This window comes from Dreissena polymorpha, chromosome 5 (assembly GCF_020536995.1).
Source record: "Dreissena polymorpha isolate Duluth1 chromosome 5, UMN_Dpol_1.0, whole genome shotgun sequence".
In the NCBI taxonomy this organism is placed as follows: domain Eukaryota; kingdom Metazoa; phylum Mollusca; class Bivalvia; order Myida; family Dreissenidae; genus Dreissena; species Dreissena polymorpha.
In genome coordinates this window covers 77,118,493-77,142,037 of record NC_068359.1, presented here as the reverse complement: position 1 = coordinate 77,142,037, position 23,545 = coordinate 77,118,493, and the positions used below count along the sequence as shown (strand labels likewise).

Sequence of the window (23,545 nt, the reverse complement as noted above, 5' to 3'; positions counted from 1 at the left end):
ATGCTTATATAAGGCCTATTTTGTAAAAACTTTCAAAATCTTCTCGTCCATAACCATTGGGCCTAGGTCTATCAAATTTAGTATGTAGAGACATCTAATAGTCCTCTACCAAATTTCTTCAAATTATACCCCTGGAGTCAAATTTGACCCTGCCCCGGGGGTCACAAAATTGAACATATGCTTATATCAGGCCTATTTTGTGAAAACTTTCTAAATCTTCTCGTCCATAAACATTGGGCCTAGGGCTATCAAATTTGGTATGTAGAGACATCTTATAGTCCTCTACCAAATTTCTTCAAATTATGTCCCTGGGGTCAAATTTGACTCTGCCCCGAAGGTCACACAATTGAACATATGCTTATATAAGGCCTATTTTGTGAATACTTTCAAAATCTACTCGTCCATAACCATTGGGCCTGGGGCTATTAAATTTAGTATGTAGAGACATGTTATAGTCCTCTATCAAATTTCTTCAAATTATGCCCCTGGGGTCAAATTTGACCCTGCCCCGGGGTCACAAAATTGAACATATGCTTATATAGGGCCTATTTTGTGGAAACTTTTCAAATCTTTCTGTCCATAACCATTTGGCCTAGGGCTATTAAATTTGGTATGTAGAGACATCTTAAAGTCGTCTACCAAGTTTTTACAAATTATGCCCCTGGGGTCATGTTTGACGCTGCCCCGAGGGTCACAAAATTGAACATATGCTTATATAAGGCCTTTTTTGTGAAAACTTTAAAAATCTTCTTGTCCATAAACATTGGGCATAGGGCCACTAAATTTGGTATGTAGTTAAATCTTATAGTTCTCTACCAAGTTTGATAAAATTATGCCCCTGGGGTCAAATTTGACCCTGCCCCGGGGGATCACAAAATTGAACATATGCTTATATATGGCCTATTTCGTGAAAACTTCAAAAATCGTTCTGTCCATAACCATCCAGCCTAGGGCTATCAAATTTGGTATGTAGTGACATCTTATAGTCCTCTACCAAATTTGTTCAAATTTTATCCCTGTGGTCAAATTTGAACCTGCCCCGGAGGTCACAAAATTGAACATATGCTTATATATTGCCTATTTTGTGAAAACTTAAAAAAAAATCTTGTCCATAACCATTAGGCCTAGGGCTGCACAATTTGGTATGTAAGGACATTGTATAGTCCTTCACTTAGTTTGTTCAAATTATGCCCCAGGAGTCAAATTTGACCCTGCCCTGGGGGCCACAAAATCGATTAAATGCCTATATAGTGCCTATTTTGTGAAAACTTAAAAAATTATCTTGTCCTTAACCATAAGGCATAGGGCTATCAAATTTGGTATGTAGTGACATCTAACAGTTCTCTACCAAGTTTGTTCAAATTATGCCCCTTGGGTCAAATTTAACCCTGCCCGGGGGGTCACAAAACTGAACATACGCTGATATGGGGCCTATTTTGTGAAAACTTTAAAAATCTTCTTGTCCATAACCATTGGGCCTAGGGCTACCAAATTTAGTATGTAGTGACATCTAATAAATCTCTACCAAATTTGTTCAAATAATGCCTCTGGGGTCAACTTTGACCCTGCTCTGGGGGGTCACAAAATTGAATAAACGCTTATAAAGCGCCTATTTTGTGAAATCTTTAAAAAATCTTCTTGTTGAAAACCATTCAGACTATGGCTACCAAATTTGGTATGCAGTAACATCTTATAGTCCTCTACCAAGTTTGTTCAAATTATGCCCTTTGGGTCAAATTTGACCCTGACCCGCGGGTCACAAAATTGAACATTATATACGCTTATATCTTGCTTATTTTGTGAAATCTTTTAAAATATTCTTGTCCTTAATTCTAGGACCTAGGGCTACCACATTTCGTATGTGCGTGTAGTGAGATATAGTAGTCCTCTACAAAGTTTGCTCAAATTATGCCCCTGGGGTTAAATTTGACCAAGCCCAGGGGGTCACAAAAGTGTACATGTGCTTAAATAGGGTCTATATTTAAGTATTTGCACATGCAGAGAATATTTGAATAGCCTTTTTTCAGCAGTGGAGCGCTACAGGGCCATCATGGCCCTCTTGTTTTATGTGTTAACTTTATTTTTTAAATATTGTTCGAATTTTTCGTGTTTTTTTATCATGTATAGGCTTTTAACTTTTGCAAAACTGCTACTTTCACAAACACAATTTATCTACGTTCAGTTGATGTTTGTTTTCATCATATTACTAAATACTGTATTGCAAATCAGTAAAAGAGAACTCTGCTTAAAATGGACTCGTAGATTCTAAAAAAAAATATGCTACCCATGTTTACTTCACAACCCTCCGTCACGATTTAAACCCTGTGTAATATGCAGCTAAGTCTTATTTTGTTATCAAAATGGCCACTAATGCATTGCGATGTTTGTTTTTTATATCTAACAATCACTTTGTCCCAATATTATTTAAATGCATTATGTCGTGCACGAAACATTCCCTATTAATTACGCGATGTGTAAAACGCTCACGTTTTCACTCGCCATACTGTATACATTACACGTTCAAATAGTAAATATAGGAGTTAGTATTTATCACCATTGTCGTTAAAAATGCACTTAAAGCTAATTTGCCGTTGTTTTCATATCGATGTGCGCACATTAACATTACCATTCTTGATACATTAAACCTTGTATACCAGATTTTGTGTTTGTCTTTGACTCCTTTTGCTATATCACAGCCAGTATCGTTTGCCATTGAGATATGCCCACACATAAAGCACACACCAGATCACTTCAATGCGATTCTTCGTGTGTGTACTTGGTAACACTACAAGCCAACGCGTATGATTACATATTGACAGGGTATCGCAGTCAAATGTTTAGTTGATGCACAGCAAAAAGTTTATACGGTCACCGTTTTTTAATTTCAAAAGTTTACATAATAGCATCACCAATTTGTCTTAGCCTACTAATTTATTTTAGGGGAAAGTGTAACCTACACGAACTGGGTTCCAAACCACATGAGTAACTTTGAAAGTTACCGCACGGAGGACTGTATTGCACTGATTCCATACCAAAGCGGCCAATGGGACGACATACCGTGTGGGTCCCAGGATCCATTCTTTGGTGATGACATTGGGGAGAAACATTATACCTTCTGTGAATACAGTAAGAATTTCGCAAATAAGCCCTTACTTATTTAGTTATCGGATTTTTAGCGCATTGATGAAAATAAATTTGAAAAAAAAGCTGCTTTAAAAAATGTTTAATGTATTTAAAACGAACATGAGTAAAGTCTGTGTTTTTACTTATGTTTCGATCAATTTCACACCATAATAAATATCCACATAATATTGTTGAATTGGTCATTCGTGGTATTTGCATTTTGCAGAAATTTCGCAAAGTCACGGAAACGTGTTGGTTGGATAAGATGCGGACATCGCCTCTGGTGGAAATTTAAACATTCGATTACAAAATATTTTACTTACTTTTATCCGTTATCTCATAATAAAAAATCTGGTTAAAGCTTTCAAAAATATTTGTTTATTTATATTTCCCACATCGATCAATTATTATTATTATTATTATTATTATTATAATTATTATTACTATTATTATTATTGCTATATTAATGATTATAATAATAATACACTTAAGATCATTTCTAACAGGATGAATTCTTTACATTCAAATGTACCTACTCACCATAATGAATTATTGAATACAACAGAGGAACCAAAGCAATCAACGGGAAAATAATTATTTCAGTGAACATCTAAATATTACTAAAACTTCACTTTTCTGGCAACAAAATAAGAATCATATTGAAAGACGATATAATGTCGATTACAGTTACTGTTTCGTATTGTGTATTTAGTATCACTTACAAATTAATTATGGTGATGACTTGATGCATGTATATAATGTTTATTAGGCGAAGTCGAAAATGTTGAAAAACAGTAGGTTTCTTAAAATACAACTCATATATGTCGAAACGTATGTTAACCATCAAACTACCACGACAATGCTTTGGCAAACAATGCAAGTTGATTCACAATAAAACGAGTTCACATACACAATGTTTGTTTAAACTAAGCGTTTATACCATGCCCCTAAATTATGCTGGATTATGCACCTTTGCCAACATTTTACAATTTAAAATATTTAGGCTGGCCGCCAAGATGTCCGAAAAATAGACAATCGCATTTCTTAAATTAGTACTATTGCACACCAATTTTGTAAGCTTACATTGTATTTGGAATTTACAAAATTTTAATTTAATCATCTTTAATTTTATATATTTAAACCAAAACAACAAAGATTTATGTAGACAACAAAGGACTTATGATTCAATTCAACTAGAACGAGCGCGTTATGCAAGTTCAATATTGCGGCATTCAAGGTTAATATTACAATCAAAGATCAAAGTGCACCACCGTTAAGTTAATTTTTTCTATAAAATCTAACTGCATTCTGCATTAAATGACTTAAATAAAACTGCATAAATCTATAATTTTCCAAATAAATTGACACTAATAATAATATTGATTCGCCAGAACAATATGTATAAGAAATAGATGGATCCTTAAGGATCGAGGTAAAACTTTACAGACCAATATTAATAAATAAAAAAAAAACATTATACAATTATCAAGAATGTTTAAAGTTCTTTGGCAACCATGGTACATGCGAATTTGATGCACATGATCCAGATTACTTCGTGTACTTTCAAAGTCAACGTCTATCAATTACGTCATATTTGAGATAAGATATTAAAGGGGCCTTTTCACGTTTTGGTAACTTGAAAAAAATTAAATTAATTGTTTCAGAATCGCAAATTTTCGCTGTAGTTATGATATTTGTGAGGAAACAGTTATACTGAACATTTAACATGCTCTAAAATATCCAATATATGCATCTTTTGACGATTTAGAAACCTGCAAATTATAAAGCGTTGCAATGCGAAACGATTAAATAATTTTGAGAGTTCTGTTTTTGTCGTAATATTTTGTGATACTACGAGCATTGCTTATATAAAGTATAAAAAACATCACTCATCTTATGAACACGGATGGTCGAGTGGTCTAAACGATAGACTTTTACTCAAGGAGTTAGTGGTTTCGAGCCCAGTGGAGGGTTACTTTTTTTCTTTCTTTAATTTTATTCTTTAGTAGCAGGAATCTTAACGCGAACGTTCACTTACTTAAAGTGAAACGTATGAGGAAGTCATGAGGTAGTTCTATGTCATCATAACATTTATTATTTTAGAATATTCCAAATGGCGTATATTTGATATTTAAAAAAAGTTCAATATTTCAATTAATTAGTCCCTTCAATACGTCTTTGTGAAAATGTGTACATTGTTAGAGTTTAATTTGATTGTTCTACTTTGGTAATGTTTACCATTTAATAATTAGCGCATGTGCCGCATACGAGTTTAGAAACGGGACACGTCCTTATCAAATAACGCGAACGATATGCCATCTCACCTTCGGAAATGTATGGTATTCGACGCCACTTGATTAGGTTCCATAGCAAATCCTGAGCTAATTTGTCCAAATTCATCCGAAGAAGACGGAAGCTCATGAATGCAGTAAGCAACATATGTAACGAGTACCACTATACATTCTGAGATCACCACGATAACGAAAGGTACCATTTGTATATCTTTAGTTTAGATTTGCGTTATTGTGTCCTTAGTATGCTACGTCATAGATTACACCTATTTTAACAAAAGGGATTTTCATCGTTCGATAACGGAGTGTAAACCGTGTATAAAGTCATTCTTTACAATTAAACATTAATAGTGAACCCAATAAAACAATCGGTGGTAAAGCTTGTGGTCTTTACGAAAAGCAACACATATATCTAGTTATGTCTATGCTCCAATTGTATTTACTTGTTATGCTTTATCCGTGTTGTCAATAGATAAAGATGGCGCATTGGCAAAGCATTGTGAGAGTCCTGTTGCTATTTATAACGCACGTGCTGGCCGATTTCTCATGCATTTGTAACTACAACGTCGAGTGCGCAGTGTATGCTTCGGTGAGCAATATTGTAACGCTTGTGTTGTTTCAATGTCGATGAATTCTGATGTGTGTACGCTACAATGTACCGATTTGTAAATAAGTATGTTTTAAAAGAAAGGAAGGCTTATAACATCTGCATTAGAAGGATACCATTTTAACCACAGGTACTTGAAACAATTTTTTGGTCCTTATATATATAATAAGAGTAAAGGTACCCAACGATGATTTCACGATGTATTGAATAACACAATCCAACAGCATAATAGATCAAACAATGCACACATATGTCGTTGTGGTTGCCAGCAGAAAGCGTCCATCTATGATAAAACACCTTTGATTTGATGAAAATCGTCCAAGTATGTCCAAAACAGCCAAAAGTTTCACAAATAGCACCCCAAAATCAAAGTGTGTAATTCCTGACGTCCAGCTGTCAGTAATGAATGAAGGCGATTTTCGGTCGATTGTTCACAATTAAACAAGAACTTTGCTATAAACTCCACGTGCGTTTGTCATTTACTCAGTTTGCCATCGAACTACGTCGTTCTTTGGCAACGGCACAACAAAAATACTCAGAAAAAGTAGAAAATACACCAAATATTATATTTTATGTTCAAACTGAATCCATTTTATTGATGGAACGCGGTAAATTATTATCTTGTTATCGATTGGTTGAATTAGTCGTAAATTAGAGAACAAGTTTACCAATTTTATTTTCAACCAATGAAAACGTCTTCTGTCCGTAACACCGATTTCTGCCTCAAAATGATGGTCGTGAAAGTGAAAGTACACTAAATTTGTTGTTTCTTCTGAATTTCCGACTGTTTACCGTTCAACTGGGACTTAAGAACGCCGTAGTTCGAAGACAAACTTAGTAAATGAAAAACATTTGTGGAGTTTATAGCAAAGTTCTTGTTTAATTGTGAACAATCGACCGAAAATCGCCTTCATTCATTACTGACAGCTGGACGTCAGGAATTACACACTTTGATTTTGGGGTGCTATTTGTGAAACTTTTGGCTGTTTTGGACATACTTGGACGATTTTCATCAAATAAAAGGTGTTTTATCATAGATGGACGCTTCCTGCTGGCAACCACAACGACATATGTGTGCATTGTTTGATCTATTATGCTGTTGGATTGTGTTATTCAATACACCTGTGAAATCATCGTTGGGTACCTTTACTCTTATTATATATATAAGGACCAAAAAATTGTTTCAAGTACCTGTGATATTAACGGACCTGCTTGTTTTCATTTGACCTATATTTTAATCATACTCGTATTGTTTGTTGGAAGTATATCACTTTTAAAATGAGTCAAAAAGGCTATAACGCTCTTGATTAAAAATTGCATTCTTGGTTTATACTTTACTTAATGTTGATTCGTTTTATCAACTTGAATTAATACTTAAAAAGTTCGTCAATAACTTATTACCAAGTGTGAAGTTCGGAGCTCCATAAACAAGTTTCAAACCGCAATACTTTACATTCACCTTTCCAATTAGTATGTGATAGATTTAAATGAATCATAAAACAAATGTAAAAGGCTCATTGTAATACTTATAATCTGATGGAGATCAAAAATGCTAATTATTATCATGATACTTATGATGAGTATGATGATTACGCTGACGATGATGACCATGATGTTGGTGATGATGGTGATACAGATGATAATATTACTGCTGATGCTGCCCCTTTCAAATTGGTTATGAAGTTACACTCAAAATAAGGACGTACTTTGTACGTGTACTACCAAGGTGCGTTCCGTTTAACTGTTTGTTTGTTCACCGCAAGGCACAACGGTGAGCATAAAATTTTTTGGGTTTTAAACAAAGAACCGGTCTATATATATTTCTAAATAATACGTCTATCAGAAACAAAGTGAATTTTCGAGTAAATATACAAACATACATACAACTAGACATTTCACCATATGCTCTTAAATAAAAAAAATCTTTAATGCTAATTGTTACTGTAAACTTTTTCCAAAGCTTGTGTAACACTTACAACGGAAATAGATGTAATTTGTCAACTGTGGTATTTAATAACATGCTGCTGAACGTGTATGCTGGTTAAAAATTTTGTATTTTAATCAGGATTGACAATAATATTTATTATGTACGGTATTGCAGGATAAGCACCCAACATGTATAATTAAGTTTTTATTATGAGTATGCACTAGTTAAATCCAAATTATTTTTTCATAAATATAGAGCAATTTTAAAAGGACAGGATACGGGTTACATACGAAGAGGTTACCTGAGTGCTACTCATACTAATATATTGATTATATATGTTGTGATCGATTTAAAGTAAAAGTAGTTTAATTGTCAAGAAAGTCCATGACATCGTTATAAAACAATATTTTGGGAATGAAAAAAAAATGTAAATTAATGTAACGGTTACAAACAGTTAGTGTTCTTTGCGGATTTATAAATGTCGGAAACGTAAAAATAACGTAATTGAGGAGTGTATGTTGCATTATAAACAAAAATGAGAAACGCTTGCACCGTGCGAAGTATTTCTCAAGTCGTATTCATTGAGTTATTTGTGTGCAAACCGTTTAATTGTACCGCAATTTAATTGCAAAAACTGTTAGACATCCGCAGGCTCCCCTTTTGGTTACCTCTACGAGTTTGACTGCAAACCGGAAGGTCCACCATCCAACGATCCAACTTGGGTTATCATCCAGTATGAACATAAAGTATGTGTGTGTGTTTAATAATGTCTATTTTTGATGCTTATTATAACTCGAGCCATGTTTTTTTTTCAAATGCCAAAATGATTATACGTGTAATAATATTATATTTGTAAAGGAAAATACCATATAATCAGGCTGAGAACAGAACAGCATTTATATATCGTAAAATACGTGTTATTTTTACCAGCCAAAACCATACCGAAATCAGTAATAAACCGCTTTTTGTATTTTTTCAAAGGCGAAGGATTTAATTCTCTGATACTGAGCAAAACATACTGTTGTTTGCAGTTAAATGTAATTAATCTTTGCCGGAGATAGTCGGTTCAATTCTTTGTCATATGGACCCCCTTAAAATATCAAAGACTCCACGTGTTAAATAAATGACTGCATAAATCAACTGTAGCTCAATGCCGTCCAAAACATTTTGATGATTATTAAGTATGTGCACATATTCAACTACTAGCTTGACCAAAATACGATTTGTTGACTACGTACGTATACATTCTGGTTTATTAAATTTACCAGTGTTGCAAGAGGAATGAACATTTACATAACTGGAAAATACTGAGCGTAAAAAGGTTACAGACTAAATATGATCGAAACATTGAACAAGAAAGTATGTTTGCCTCATTGTTAAGACATTTTGTTGGCTTAGTTGCTCTTGATTTCGATTAAAAACATAAGTTGACACTTTGACAAACGAAGCCTTAAATCATGCCACGCATTGATGTGGACCGTTCGAGATTTATTACAATCTAGCCAATTTAAAAAATACTTGTGATAAATTATTATTAGATTGTAAACAATTTATATAGTATTCGTATAAGATATGTCACTCTTATAATTGTTTAATTATCAGCTTAATATGCCACTATCTTATGTCTTGTAAAGTTGATTTTATCTCGTGTGACCTATATTTACACTAAGTGTCCGTTTTGTTCCAATTTTGTTTTATTAGTCAGGTTGACGCATTCTATACATAGATGGTGACGTCATTACGTTAGTGTCACCTCTATACTAAGACGCATCACATTCCCCTGGTTTGGGGAATTATGCCTCCGCCAAAGTAGTTCTGCGCAGGAATGAAAAATGTTAAAAAATGAAAGAAAAAATAAAATTTTATATTGTGTGTTTTTTAAACGGAATTTTGTTTATAGAAATGTTGATTTATCATGTTAAATGTGTCAGTAAGACCGGTGTGTACACAATGCAGGTTGACGTGTCAATAAAGGTGGAACCGCACCATATATCAGTCCGGAGTATGTCTTAGTTTGGTCTACACGACTTAATGTTAAGGAACTTTTTACATCCGTCTGACAATGACGTTAAATCTTTCTAAATGTGTTTATCACAATGAAATCTAAACATGTCGTTAGAAAAATGAGCATCAGAACACATACACAATGTTTGTTAAAGCTTGCGATTTCCAGTATATTATTCTTCAACAGTCGCATTACTAATTTTTTTTACATAAATCGTTATCAGTTTCATCGAAATATACTATTGTCTTACACAACAAGACATTATCCAAAGTAATATTTAAGTTAAACCTGAATTATAGTTGGTCATCGTCCGCACATATATGTTGTTTATGTTATATTGACTAAAACAATCATTAATATTTTTTAAGCCTTCTGTATTTCTATGAGTGTATTTTTCTTAACAAATGGCTAAATCCGTTCCAGTACACGTTTTGTTTAAGCTACAAAACAATGTATTGACTCAGTCGAAGATCTACTTCTTAATCATTAATATACGAACATGCTAATGACATATAAAAAGCACCAAGCAAATACACCGAGTAATGCCGATTCATGTAAACGTCTAGTTTCGTATTAAATATCCTCATTATTATTAACTTCAGTACGGATACGTTAAGGTGGTCAAGGACGTTGAGACGCAAATCTGCCCAGGGGCACCACCCGAGGAAGATATAGGTGTAGGAACATTAACTTATTCACAGGAATTGTATTCACAACACCTTAATCATTAAATGAATTAAAATTGAGTGTTTTTCAGAACATGTACAATTAATAATGTTGGCAACCTGTTCCTTTAGAATAAATCCTTTTATGTAAGTTAAACGCTAAAAAAGTGATTGTGCCAATGCTAAATCCTTCCGTGTGTCAATAGGTTAAATAAGTCGTTAATAACAATAAACTTGTTGTAAGCTTAAAGAAGGCATAGTTTAAGCACACATCCCAAAATGTAATCCAACAGGGTTGTTTTCCTTTCTTAAATAAAATACGATTACGGTACATTTATAATTGAATATCTATATTTTTATACACGACGTATGTTTTAGTCACTACAACGAAAGTCCCAACAACAACACCATTGACAACGACGACGAAAACAACACAGGGTTCTCCTACACAAACCACAACAAACACCACCACTACAACTACGACACCAATACAAACTTCTTCAACACCACAACCGTCTACAAGCACAACAACAACAACAACGGCATTACTCATAACAACAACTCAGACACACTCAACCACAACAACACCTTTACAAAATACTTATCAATCAACAATTGCGACTGCGAATGCCACCCGAAGTACTACCCCAAAACAAGCAACGAATCATGGAACCACACATATCAAAACAACAGTGACAACAACAGCTAATTATGTTGTACAACACACACAAGGTATGTTTAAATTATTGCAATCTTATTAAATAATGAACGCTGTAATTTGGAAGTGGTGTTACAATTTGTTATTTTGTTTTACAAATGTCATATTATATCTTTTATTACCGAAAAACTTGGTACTAAATGTAATTGAAAATGAAATTCTAATAAGAAACCTTTCTGAGTGTATAATCGGCCTTGTGTTTTAATACAGTATGTTCTTAGATTCCAAACATACAGTATATAGATTTATTACGACATCTCGGCTGATTTAATTGATTTTAGTGTCGGTTTACACACAGTTCAATACGGATGCCCCCGGCAGTACTTTCAGAATGCTCAACTTTATCATGGAACGCTTTTCACACTGGAAAGCACTTGCTATGAGATTGTTCAGACGCAAGCGTCATGGCGTCAGGCGGAAGCGGATTGTTTGGCCAAGGGAGGTCATCTTGCCCATATTCCTGATCAGCATCACCAGGATGTCATATACCAGGTGATTAGTCAGCATCTCGGAAATGACGTCTGGATTGGATTAAATGACATGAACGAGGAACAACAATATGCGTGGTCCTCAGGTATATTTATACAGTCATTGCATGTGTTACCAAATATAGTATTCATCGGTTTTTTCTAAGCTTTTACACAACCACAAACGAATTTGCATCACTGGTATACTGCAGCAACCATGTTAGATGGTCTGTTGTTTGGCCTTGAAGTGTCTAATGTCTTTCAAACTACTTTTTAATTTAATGTTCAAGAAAGACACAACTTTTTTGTGTGACAATAATAACAGTCTCGATGACGAAATCCCGCCATGTTGGATTGATATCTTACAGCTGCATCTTATTTTTTACTGTTTTATTCACAGATTTCGTAATTATGTTTGAATTTTTTTTCTTTGACAACACTATGCAAAATGGTCGAATTATGGCAAAATGTTATTGGTTGGCAATTTCGGATATGTCTTTTCTTTGAACCGGAAAATTTAAATAAGCCTTTAAGCATGCAATGAACATAATTCGTTGCAGTGATTGATGTCATACTTCCTTTGATTGAAAACAGAACATAAAATATGTGGCCATAATTGATTTTGTTATGTTGAATAAAAAAAATCATTGATTTTCATGTATTTCTTGGCTTCCATTGTTTGTCGTTTTTGACAATATACATGTTTATGTATTTATTAATTAATTGTATTCATGTATGTTTACATCGATGGTAAATGTACAGCATTTTAGGAAAAAATCTCTTGAAAGATATGTGTCAATCGGTAATAGGGTGTATTACTCCATATTATTGCTTTCTTTTTTAACCATGCGAGTTTCCTTTTTTAAACAAGTTTTACATGTCACTGAATAAAAACGATCATATTTAAACTAAGTTAAGCAATCAATATAATCAATAAACATGTGGATGTTTTTAATTCTTGAAATTCAGGTGACCCAGTTGCTTACACGTATTGGGCAAGTGGCTTCGAGAATTCCATGTTTCACGGTATTGAAGACTGTGCTGGACTTGGAGCTAAATCCTACCATGGCCGCTGGGATGATATCGCGTGTTCCAGCCGTTTGAACTACATCTGCGAATTCAGTAAGATTTTATACATATATACCTTCAAGCAAGCAGTAAGCCACATTTCATACTATTAGTTGCGGTATAGTGTGTTTTTAACCTGATTTTAACTCGTGTCTATACATATACTAACACTTTCAAACTTTGTTTCAGTCTTACTTTCTTTCTTTGACGTCTCACTGCTTTTATTGTACAAAATGGTATACATCTCTTTCTTGAATTGACAGCGCGATCTGTTAATAATACCCGAAAGGGGAGCTAAGCAGTATCCGAAGATCGATAGATACTGAGACAGAGCTGATAGATATATTTAGAACAAAAAAAAACACATTAGTTTTTTTCAACCACAATTGTCTTGTTTACAGTGGTGTTTTATATCTCATATTGTTTAATTTAATTCAGAGTCAACAAGGACAGTAACATTTGCGACGACAACACTGATGCCTCAAGTCTTCAAACCAGATGGTAATTGCGTAATGTTAACACCATACACAATACATTATTAATAATATTGCGATAATTCATACAGAAAACATGTCACACATGATCAGACCAGTGCTAACTGTTTTAGGAGACATTCACATGTGTCCTAGATCGGTGCAGGAAGACATTCGACGATACAATTACCCCCTGGCTCAACATGGTGACAGCTGTTACGAACTGCAGACACAGAAGAAAATCTGGGCCCACAGCGAGAACATTTGTAAGCAACTAGGCGGTCATCTAGTAACAATAAACAGTGCGAGTGAGCAAGCCTTCGTGGACGCCTTTATGGCGCGTCATAATCCTGGCAATGCTGTCTGGATAGGACTTCATGACCGGAAGGTTGAGGGACAGTTTGAATGGACTTCAGGTTTGTGTTACTCTTAACCCATTTATGCCTAGCGTGTAGAAAAAAGGCCTTTGCAAACAGCGTAGACCCAGATCAGACGCCGCATGATGCGGCGTCTTATCTGGGTCTGCGCTGTTTGCTTAAAGGAAATATTCTAAATATAGAAATAAATATACTCGACATCCCTAATTTTGGAAATAAATTGATCCGCTTTAGAAAGATGGGAGAGTCCACTCGGCATAAATGGGTTAAAATTGTATTTTCTCATGCTTCAGGCGATTTTATGGATTTTATCTTTACGACATCAATGACTGTGAAATGGAAGTTAGTGCAGCACAAATTATCATAACGTGTTTGGGATTATGCAACAGTTAAATGTTAAGCAAAAAATGCATCAGGTATACAGAGGTATACCATGTTAACTGTCTTAAAATTGGAAAAACAACTCTAAAAAGTGTTTGTTATGTTTTTAAAAACACTTACGTTTCCAATATTATGAAATGCGACGTCTATTACGTGCATGGCAAATTCAATCGCAATTAACGTTGAATCATGAACTGTTATGTCTAATGAAAGATGTCATGCATACACTTTGCAGATAGTTATGACCATTTAACATAGAGAATAACAGGTCACTGCCTGATCGTTTTGTAATATATCAGGCAAGGCTTAGAATAAAATAACGGCGAGGCTTGCCGTGCCGTTATTTTATTTGTGCCGAGCCTGATATATTACAAAAACATCAGACAGTACTCTGTTTAACTGTTTATCATACCTCTACGTCCCCGATTTTAAAGAAATAATAAAAAGCTGCAGATTTAGCGGAAAAGAATGTGACTTTTGTCGTTTGACGTGTTAATAATGACGTAACTCACGCGCGCTTTATATTTGTAAAAAAATGTTTTTCGCTGTTTGGTTGCATTTTGTGTTTAAAATATATAAAATCTTGGTATCAAATTAATTTTTTTAATCTGATTCGATTTTACTGAAAATGATTACTTTATAGTTGATTCCGAGTAAAATGACCATCCTCCACACATGACTGATATAAGAACTTCCTGTTTACCATGATATAAAAAATATATCAGGCAACGTTATATAAGGCAGCTATAAATGCGGTGGTATGATAAATCTAATTATCATGCCACTCGACCATTTACCTGATCAAATTAAGTTAAATATTAAACCAAGAAAGATGATCAAAGCAGAGCTTTAAAAAACGCCACATTACGGTCCTCTTGCATCTTTAAACTTTCCAACGACTGATTAACTGCTTGTTTTATATTCTGATCCATCACATACCCCATTTATTTGCCGGTTTCATTCAGAGAACAGGGGGCATTTTCGTTTTCAAATATGCAAACCGTTCTAGTGCTAACAAACAAAACAATCGTTTTCGAAATCGAAATGGCTTAGTTTAATCGAAAGGTTAATCTATTTGTTTTAGACTTACAACGCTGCTCACAATAGATTCTAAACAACAAAAGTTCAAGATAAGTTTAACTTCAAAGGTCAACCCTATTTAAGATTCAACTAATTCGCAAATGTGTCTCAACTTCTTATTTTGTTTTCGAAATTCGCCGCGCATGTATCGCGTTTTTATTATCAATACTACTGAGCGAGTTGTATTAACACTATATATCTAGTAAACCGTTTCCTATTAATAGCGTTTTGTTTACTACCGATTTAAACCTACGCGGTGTTAAATGCTCGTAAAAGGTGACGATCCGTAATGATTACCGATTAAAAAAACTTTTGGCATATTTTATTTATAAAGGTTATCAAAAAATATTATGTATATGTTATTGGACATCATAAAAAATGAGCAATAGATTTCGAGCTCAAAATACAGTGTCCTCCAAGTCAATTGTGTTTACAAACAATCAGTTTCTATACAACGCTGTTTACTCAATCATGCCGAGCGATTCCGAGTCGGTTTTCAGATAACAAATTTTGATTGGTCGGCACAAGACATTGTGCATCACGTGAAAAGTCGCAATTACAATCAATGCAAAAGTGAAATCAAGAAAATGAAACATATATTAAAACAAGTATGCATGATGCAATTCCATGTAAAACAAAATATTGTACAACACGAACATATCTTACCGAAGTCATGTTCTCTTTCTTTGTTTACGAGGATATTGAATTGTTTGTTCTACGTCATCGATTTATGCGTACTTTACGAAAGAAGCCGAGGAACATCGGATATATCGAAAATGTACGAAAATTGCAAAGTTGTAAACATTTCTTCAAATTATGAAACGGGTTTTTATACCATAATTCTTGACAACGTTGCTCATCAGCTGTGTTATTATAATTGTTTATGCAAGAGTAACTGATATCCGGTAAAAATTGAACCAGTTTATATGCATAGTTATTGGATTTGTCACCTTTTACGAGCCTTTAAACTTGCGATTGAGCACACATCGTCTTATTAACAAGTCTAGATCTTAAATTTCGATTTGAAAGATAAGGATATCTTATTCTGCTATGTTTGTACTTAACGCGCTATGGTTTAAATTAACATTCAAGAAAATACGAAATGTTGCATTACGACTGCTGTATTTTAAGTGAATTAGTGTTTTTTGTTAGATCTGTCGATAAATGTATATAGAGTGGCCTTTTCACAGATTTTGGCATATTTTGAAGTTTGTCATTAAATGCTTTATATTGATAAATGTAAACATTGGATCTTAAAAGCTCCAGTAAAAAATCAAGAATAAAATTTTAAAAAAGGGAAAAAATGTAGCCGGTTCCAAGGCTCGAACCAGTGACCCCCGGAGTCCTGGAGTTAATCTGAAGTAAAAACGCATTAGCCCTCTCGGCTATCCCGCCGGGAATACACATCATCAGTATTTTATACCTTATATAAGCAATCTTCGTAGTTTCGTTAATTTAAACGACAACAACACAACTCTCCAAATTATTCAATCGTTTCGCGTTGCAACGCTTTATAATTTTTAGGTTTTCAAATCGTCAAAAGGTACATATAATGGCTATATTGGACTATGCTAAATGTTCAGTAATACTGTTGCCTCACAAATATCATAACTAAAACGAAAATTTCTGAATCTGAAACAACTTTTTTCAATTTTGTCAATTTACCAAACCGTGTAAAGATCCCTTTAAATTACATAACTTGGTTATCCGGCGTGGATGAATACACATTGACTGGATATTGCTTGTTATACCAACAAGTTTATACGATTACCGCTGCAATAGGTCTCAGGTTGACAAAAGTAGCCGCACAAAGCTCGCCATATTCTTAAAGCATCACTTGATAAGCCTTACTCCACCTTGGCAGCAACAATGTATTTTCTATATTAGGCGAACATGTTACCTACACGAACTGGGTTCCAAACCACATGAGCAACTATGAGAATTACCTCACTGAGGACTGTATTGCACTATTCCCTTACCAGAGTGACCAGTGGGACGACATGCCGTGTGGGGAACAAGACTCTACCTTTGGATTCGAAATAGGGGAGAAACATTACACCTTCTGTGAATACAGTAAGAATTTCGCAAGTAAAATATTCCATGAATTGGTTATTGGACATTGAAACTTATACCTGCAGATTTATTTGTAAAGAATAATGAGGCATATACTATGTTATCGATACACACAAAGCAAATAAAATAGTGTTTTTTTCTGATGTCCAATTTATTTTCGTAACAAAATGTATGTCTGCACCTTATTGTTGAATTGGACATAAGTGATTATTGTCTTTTGCAGAAATTTCTGCAAGTCATGTGTTGGTCGGATAAGATACGGATACCTCTGTTCTACGAAATATGAAAATCTACGTTCACAACATGCTCCTTTCTTTGTATCAGTCATTTCATAATAAACACTTTGTTCAATTTATCGAGAAAGTGATGTTTATTTGTCGTCATACACTTGACAAATCGAAATAATATTAACCAATACAAGTCGGATAATTTCTAATACAGTATGGTGTATTTTCTTCCCTTTAATTATATCGCGTTAAAGTATAACTAGAACCAATCGTTAAGATTACCGGTATCACCTATTTGAAATTTCTGATTTAAATATCAGAGTTCTGAGTTCGAACCATCCGAAAATACGAAATAATCAGAATGAAAATAATGGTGTCACTTGTGTTTATTAACCTGTTTATCACGGACACGTATATTATGGACATGAAGTGCTTGCATGCATTTGATATTTATAAAACAATGTCTTAAATGTTGACAAACAAGACAATCAAAAGGGTGTTTCACAATACTGCTCATAAACGTCGAAACGCTAACTTTGAAAGCGAACTACTGCAACAATAACTTAAGATTATCATACAACAAACACATCTGTCAAATCAGATCCCGGGCCCATGACCTCGCTACAATCAACGATATAGTCGTCCGTTTAGTTTTTCTAACAAAGCGCTGAAGGCACTGAAGTTGTTCGCTATTGCATAATCATAGACGCAACTAAGTTTTCAAAATTAATCGCAAGTTTGAAATAAGCCCAAGCCATTCACATGTATAAAGGGTGTGTCGTAAAGCACGTAGCAGTTCACACGATGTCAACCAGTCTCTGACCTTAACATGGGTATATATCGTACTCGGTCAGCACGTCTGGACATCGTTCCTGAACCCCTGGATAGGCTACCCTTATTTACCAGTTTACAACTTTGAATTTAATTTTGTATCGGAATGCATTGTGCTAAAATGTGCTTCTTACAGTTCGCAATGTGATTTTTGAGGACCCTCCACATGCAAAAATGGGCCTTATGCCATATGCGCCCATTATATATAAAGTGTACTCAGGATCCGCATCTCTCAGTCTGGTCAGGAAAAACATAATAAGACCATAATATCTTGAGTGATTTTATAGCGAACAGCATCGTCTCTGATCAGACTGCGCAAATGCATTGGTTGGGCCTGAGCTACGCTGGTCGAAACACCATAAGACCCATTTTCGCATGATGCGGCTATGAAAGTCTGATTTAAATATGTCGAAAGGAAACTGCGTGTTAATTAAATATTAACATACGATATATTTCGATGGTTAAGACATAAACTCATAAAAACCCATGTGAGGACACATATGATGTGCACATTTCCATTTGTGAATGAATATAGTTGAAGAACTCAAAAACCACTAGCATAAATTATACAACTCTTTCTCGACGGATTCGGCAGTTATCATGTCTATCGTAACTAAGAAAACTGGCTTGAGACGCGTGGTATTAACATTAGTTGTTCACAAGCGAACAACTCACATAAATGAAAGTCCACATATGCATCTGACATAGCGCTTGCCTCTGTAGAAATAGTTTCAGTGCGCAGGAAACCAGTGAAATCTACACAAACATGTTCGCAACTTATATCGGTTCTTCTGCACTAGTATCCATCAGATCGTATGTGCAAGCATATCAGTTTACATTACAGCGCTGTGTACAACCGGTGAGATATTTGGACGAGCACATGTACAGAGCTAACATTACATATAGGACGAACCGATCGGCGAGTTCATGCTGAGTTGAGGACAAGTACAAATATATGACAGTATTGTACGCGACGCTGTTAATTGATGTGAGCCGTGCTCTGTGAAAAGGGGGTCTAATGCATGTGTGTAAAGTGTCGTCCCAGATTTGCATGTGCAGTTCGCACAGGCTTATCAGGGACGACACTTACCGCTTTTTATGATATTTTATATTTAAAGAAAGTCTCTGCTTAGCAAAAATGTAGTTTAGACGGAAAGAGTTGTCCCTGATTAGCCTGTTCGGTTTGCACAGGCTAATCTGGGAAGATACTTTACGCACATGCATTCGACCTCTTTTTCACAGAGCACGGCTCATGTACATGTATTTACATATAACATGATTCGTGTTTAATTATTTAAGTTATTTGCATTATTCAAGTTTATCATGCGTTACAAAGTCGAGTCCGCGAAAGACCGCGAGCAGCCACGTCCATCATTAAATGACTATTTGAGGTGTTAATTGTAAGGTAGTTTTTCTTGATAAATAAAAGCTATGTGATTATTTAGAAAATCATTTTAATTATGATTCAATTATTTAATGGCGTTTTCGCATATCTGCAATTGGTCAATGTCTACAACGTACGCTAAGGTGTAGGTCAGTCTCGCGGTACATGCAGATAGCTGATTGAGTGATGTAAATTTGTATATTACAATAGAATTAATCTTATCAACCTTGGCTGTGCGCCGTTTGCAATAAGTACTATTGTGTTGTTTTTTCTCTCAAAGAAGGTCAATGATCCGAGACAGTGTATACAAAACATTAATTACATGAGCACTTAACGTAACATTTGGATACAAAATAGTATTCAGCGCGGTATTTGTTCTATAAACTTGACTAGCTTTTCCCAATATGATGTTAAAGGGACATTTTCACAGATTTTGGCATGAATTGAAGTTTGTCATTAAATGCTTGATATTGATAATTTAACTATTGGTTCTAAAAAGCTCCGGTAAAAAAAACAAGAATAACATTTAGAAAAGAAAACAATTAACCCTCAACTGGGCTCGAACCACTGACCCCTGGAGTAAAATTTTATCACTATGACCCCTCGGCCATCCGTTCTCATACAATGAGTGGTGTATTTTATGCTTCATACAAGCAATCCTCGTAGTATCACAAAATATAACGACAACAACAGAACAACAGAACTCTCCAAATTATTCATCGTTTCGCGTTGCAACGCTTTATAATTTTCCGGTTTTTAAATCGTCAAAAGATGCATGAAATTGATGTTTTAGAGCATGGTAAATGTTCAGTATTACTGTTATCTCACAAATATCGTAACTACAACGAAAATTTGCTATTCTGATACATTTTTTTAAAATTTCAATTTACCAAACGTGAAAAGGCCCCTTTAAAATTAACTAAGTAATTTTTTGAAGCTGATTAAATAAAACCTAGAATTTTTCATTAAAATTGTGTGCACATATTTTTGCCAAAAGTTATCAATGGTATTCGCTTTTTAATCGTGAAATGTATCTTGGTATGAAAACGAGCATTAGAGTATTGAGAGTTTTTCCGCAAGGCGTCGGCATTGATCTAATTTTATTTCAAATGGTTCTTTGCTTAGACCTTTAATGTAAAGTTAATATTTTGTTTCATATCTTAACTCTTTCAGTGCTGGAAACGAATTTTGAAGGCCGTTGCAAACAGTTTGGATCCAGATGATTGCTATTCTTATAGTATTCTTTGAAAAAAACATCGAAGAAAATGCTATTTTTTGCAATTCAGCAGACGACAAATTTCCCAGCATGCAAAGGGTTAATCTTTACTAATATATGCGTGTTCTACATTGTTCCAAATAGGCCCTATGTTCACAAGTTGTCAGTAGTAGATCGGTAGTGTATCGGTAGTAAAACCAGGGCAGCAGATGCGATACGAACTTCGGAAACGTTCGTGATTTTTCACATTTCTCTTTATATTTCAGTGTACTATTTAGTATCCCTGTTTGATTCTGACCTGATGACACCGATTTCAACCAAGATGATGAAATACCACGCAGTAGTCTGTGGAACGAATCGTATTTCTCCGCTGAAAACTGCAATGGACAACAATGGGAAATCACGCAGCTGACTTTGGTTTAATTTGATTTTGTCAGCTTGTATTTTAATGGACAACCTCTATAAAACCTCACAACCTCAAATTTGTTACGAACAATGAGCATCTTTTTCAATTTATGTGTGTCTCTAGAAATTATAAACAGCACGGTTTTATTATATTGCAGAGATATCAACCAGTTACGGAAGTGAAGTTATGATCGGATGAAAAGTTGATCTGATTGTTTCTAAAACATAACAAATACAGAATTTAAATTCAAGTTATTTTTTATTTTACAACACAAATTTCTGCATACTTTTGTCGCACGAGCAATATTGTTTTCATAGAATGTATCAAATCAAGTCTAGTTTAAACCTATTGATTTCAGCTGGAGTGCATAGAAAGCCTAAGGTTTTTTTGAAACGCTCTCGAGTCCGTTTCCTGTGCCTAGAACGAGTACTTGGTGTTTATGAGAAAGATCTAAAAAAACGCTCCCACAGTGGGGATGAACCCGTGACCTCACGGTTGCGACGCGGACACCTATATTGCTTTGTATCAAATTAAGTTCATAACCACTAACAAAAAATTGTGTAAGGCATAAAATATGCCAACATTAAAGAGGAATCACGATGGTGTAAACTTTTATTTACATAAGATAACTCATACAAATAGAATAAATATTTAACCTTTTATATCGAATCATTAATAAATACTATCACAATTTGTCCAAAAATCTTCGTCATTCGTATTACTTTTGTATTAATAAATACGGTGTTGTGACTTTCAAGTCGATTGGCATAAAATATTAACGGTATTGCGTATGTGAAAATGGTTGCCACATTATATGTTATGTATTATCATAAGTGCATTTAATTGTTTTATATTCACGGACATGTATCCAATGTTAAAAGCCATAAATTGTAAGTGTGCTCATACTTACCTTACATGGCTTACGTCATTCTCTTGATAATAATATGTTGACTGTGACTTTGTACATGACCCGTCAATATAGAGATGTAAGTCCAAAGTATCAGATTCTTATCTTTCCGAGTATATTTAGACCTGACCGTCAATTTCATGATACATCTATACAATCTATTATGTCGGTACCGTTAGAAATTACGAGACAAATGTATGCAAACGAACTGTTTTGAAAATGTTTATTCTTTAAACGCAACAATGTGTAAGATAAATGAAGTTTACATTTTCCTCCGTTAAATGTAAACAAACAAAAAAACATTAACATATTTCAGGAACAAACTATAATTATGTAAATCAAACAATGATCACATGGTATATCACTTGTAAACAATAACAAGAGCACCGCATAACGGCAACGCTCGGCTGCTGGTGCAGTTTTGAATAAATGAAAGTTTGTCAGAATTTTTGTTTAGGTCACATATGAAGTTTCAAAGTTGTAGGTGGAAGCACGTTGATTTTAGAGCCTATGTTAAAGTGTTATATTTAAGGTAATAGTGACCTTTGACCTAGTGACCCAAATTGGGTGAGGCGTGTAGAACTCAACAGGTGCATCTACATATGAAGTTTCAAAGTTGTAGGTGGAAGCACGTTGATTTTAGAGCCAATATTAAGGTTTATGTTATAATTTTATATTAGAGGTAAAAGTGACCTTAGCCTTTGACCTAATGACCAAAAAATGGGTGTGGCGTGTAGAACACATCAAGGTGCATCTACATGTTAAAGTTTTATATTAGAGGTAACAGTGACCTTGACCTTTGACCTAGTGACCCAAAAATGGGTGTGGCTTGTAGAACTCATCAATGTGCATCTACAAATGAAGTTTCAAAGTTGTAGGTGGAAGCACCTTTATTTCAGAGCCAATGTTAAGGTTTATTTTAAAGTTTTATATTAGAGGTAAAAGTGACCTTGACCATTGACCTAGTGACCCAAAAATAAGTGTGCATGCAGAACTCATCAAGGTGCATCTACATAGGAAGTTTCAAAGATTTAGGTGGAAGCACTTTGATTTTAGAGTCTATATTAAAGTTTTATGTTAGAAGTCACATTGACCTTGACTTTTGACCTAGTGACCCAAAAATGGGTGTTGCATGTAGAACTCATCAAGGTGCATCTACATATGAAGTTTCAAAGTTGTCGGTGGAAGCACTTTGATTTCAGAGCCAGTGTTAAGATTAATGTCAAAGTTTTATATTAGAGTAAACAGTGACCTTGACCTTTGACCTAGTGACCCAAAAATGGGTGTGGCGTGTAGAACTCATCAAGGTGCATCTACAT

General features: G+C 34.6%; 2 protein-coding genes across 3 annotated transcripts in view; both read left to right on the top strand.

Annotated features, from left to right (window-relative positions):
- The window catches only part of LOC127882030 (aggrecan core protein-like), a 15,130-nt gene extending 11,636 nt beyond the window's left edge, over positions 1-3,494 (top strand). Inside the window, exons 10-11 of the mRNA XM_052430414.1 lie at positions 2,941-3,126; positions 3,350-3,494. Of these exons, the coding sequence (XP_052286374.1) occupies positions 2,941-3,126; positions 3,350-3,387 (224 nt within the window). The 3' untranslated portion in view covers positions 3,388-3,494. The remainder of the gene's footprint in view (positions 1-2,940; positions 3,127-3,349) is intronic.
- Positions 3,495-5,442: 1,948 nt separating this feature from the next.
- On the top strand, positions 5,443-22,012 carry LOC127882032 (macrophage mannose receptor 1-like). 2 transcript variants are annotated; one of them, XM_052430416.1, is made up of 11 exons: positions 5,443-5,610; positions 5,887-6,003; positions 8,590-8,694; positions 10,556-10,628; positions 10,997-11,350; positions 11,635-11,910; positions 12,773-12,925; positions 13,310-13,372; positions 13,479-13,760; positions 17,070-17,255; positions 21,180-22,012. In XM_052430416.1, the coding sequence occupies exons 2-11, from the start codon at positions 5,893-5,895 to the stop codon at positions 21,323-21,325; spliced, it is 1,749 nt and encodes a 582-aa protein (XP_052286376.1). In that variant the 5' UTR covers positions 5,443-5,610; positions 5,887-5,892; the 3' UTR covers positions 21,326-22,012. The 2 variants fall into 2 exon arrangements, with proteins under 2 accessions (XP_052286376.1, XP_052286377.1); XM_052430417.1 differs by lacking the exon at positions 8,590-8,694.
- Positions 22,013-23,545: the final 1,533 nt, after the last annotated feature.

Excerpts from the sequence above, each read along its gene's own strand:
- LOC127882032 (XM_052430416.1), top strand. The coding sequence starts at position 5,893 with ATGGCGCATTGGCAAAGCATTGTGAGAGTCCTGTTGCTATTTATAACG. Across the intron at positions 8,695-10,555 it reads TCATCCAGTATGAACATAAA|TACGGATACGTTAAGGTGGT; the intron begins GTATGTGTGTGT and ends TATTAACTTCAG. Across the intron at positions 13,373-13,478 it reads TCAAGTCTTCAAACCAGATG|GAGACATTCACATGTGTCCT; the intron begins GTAATTGCGTAA and ends TAACTGTTTTAG.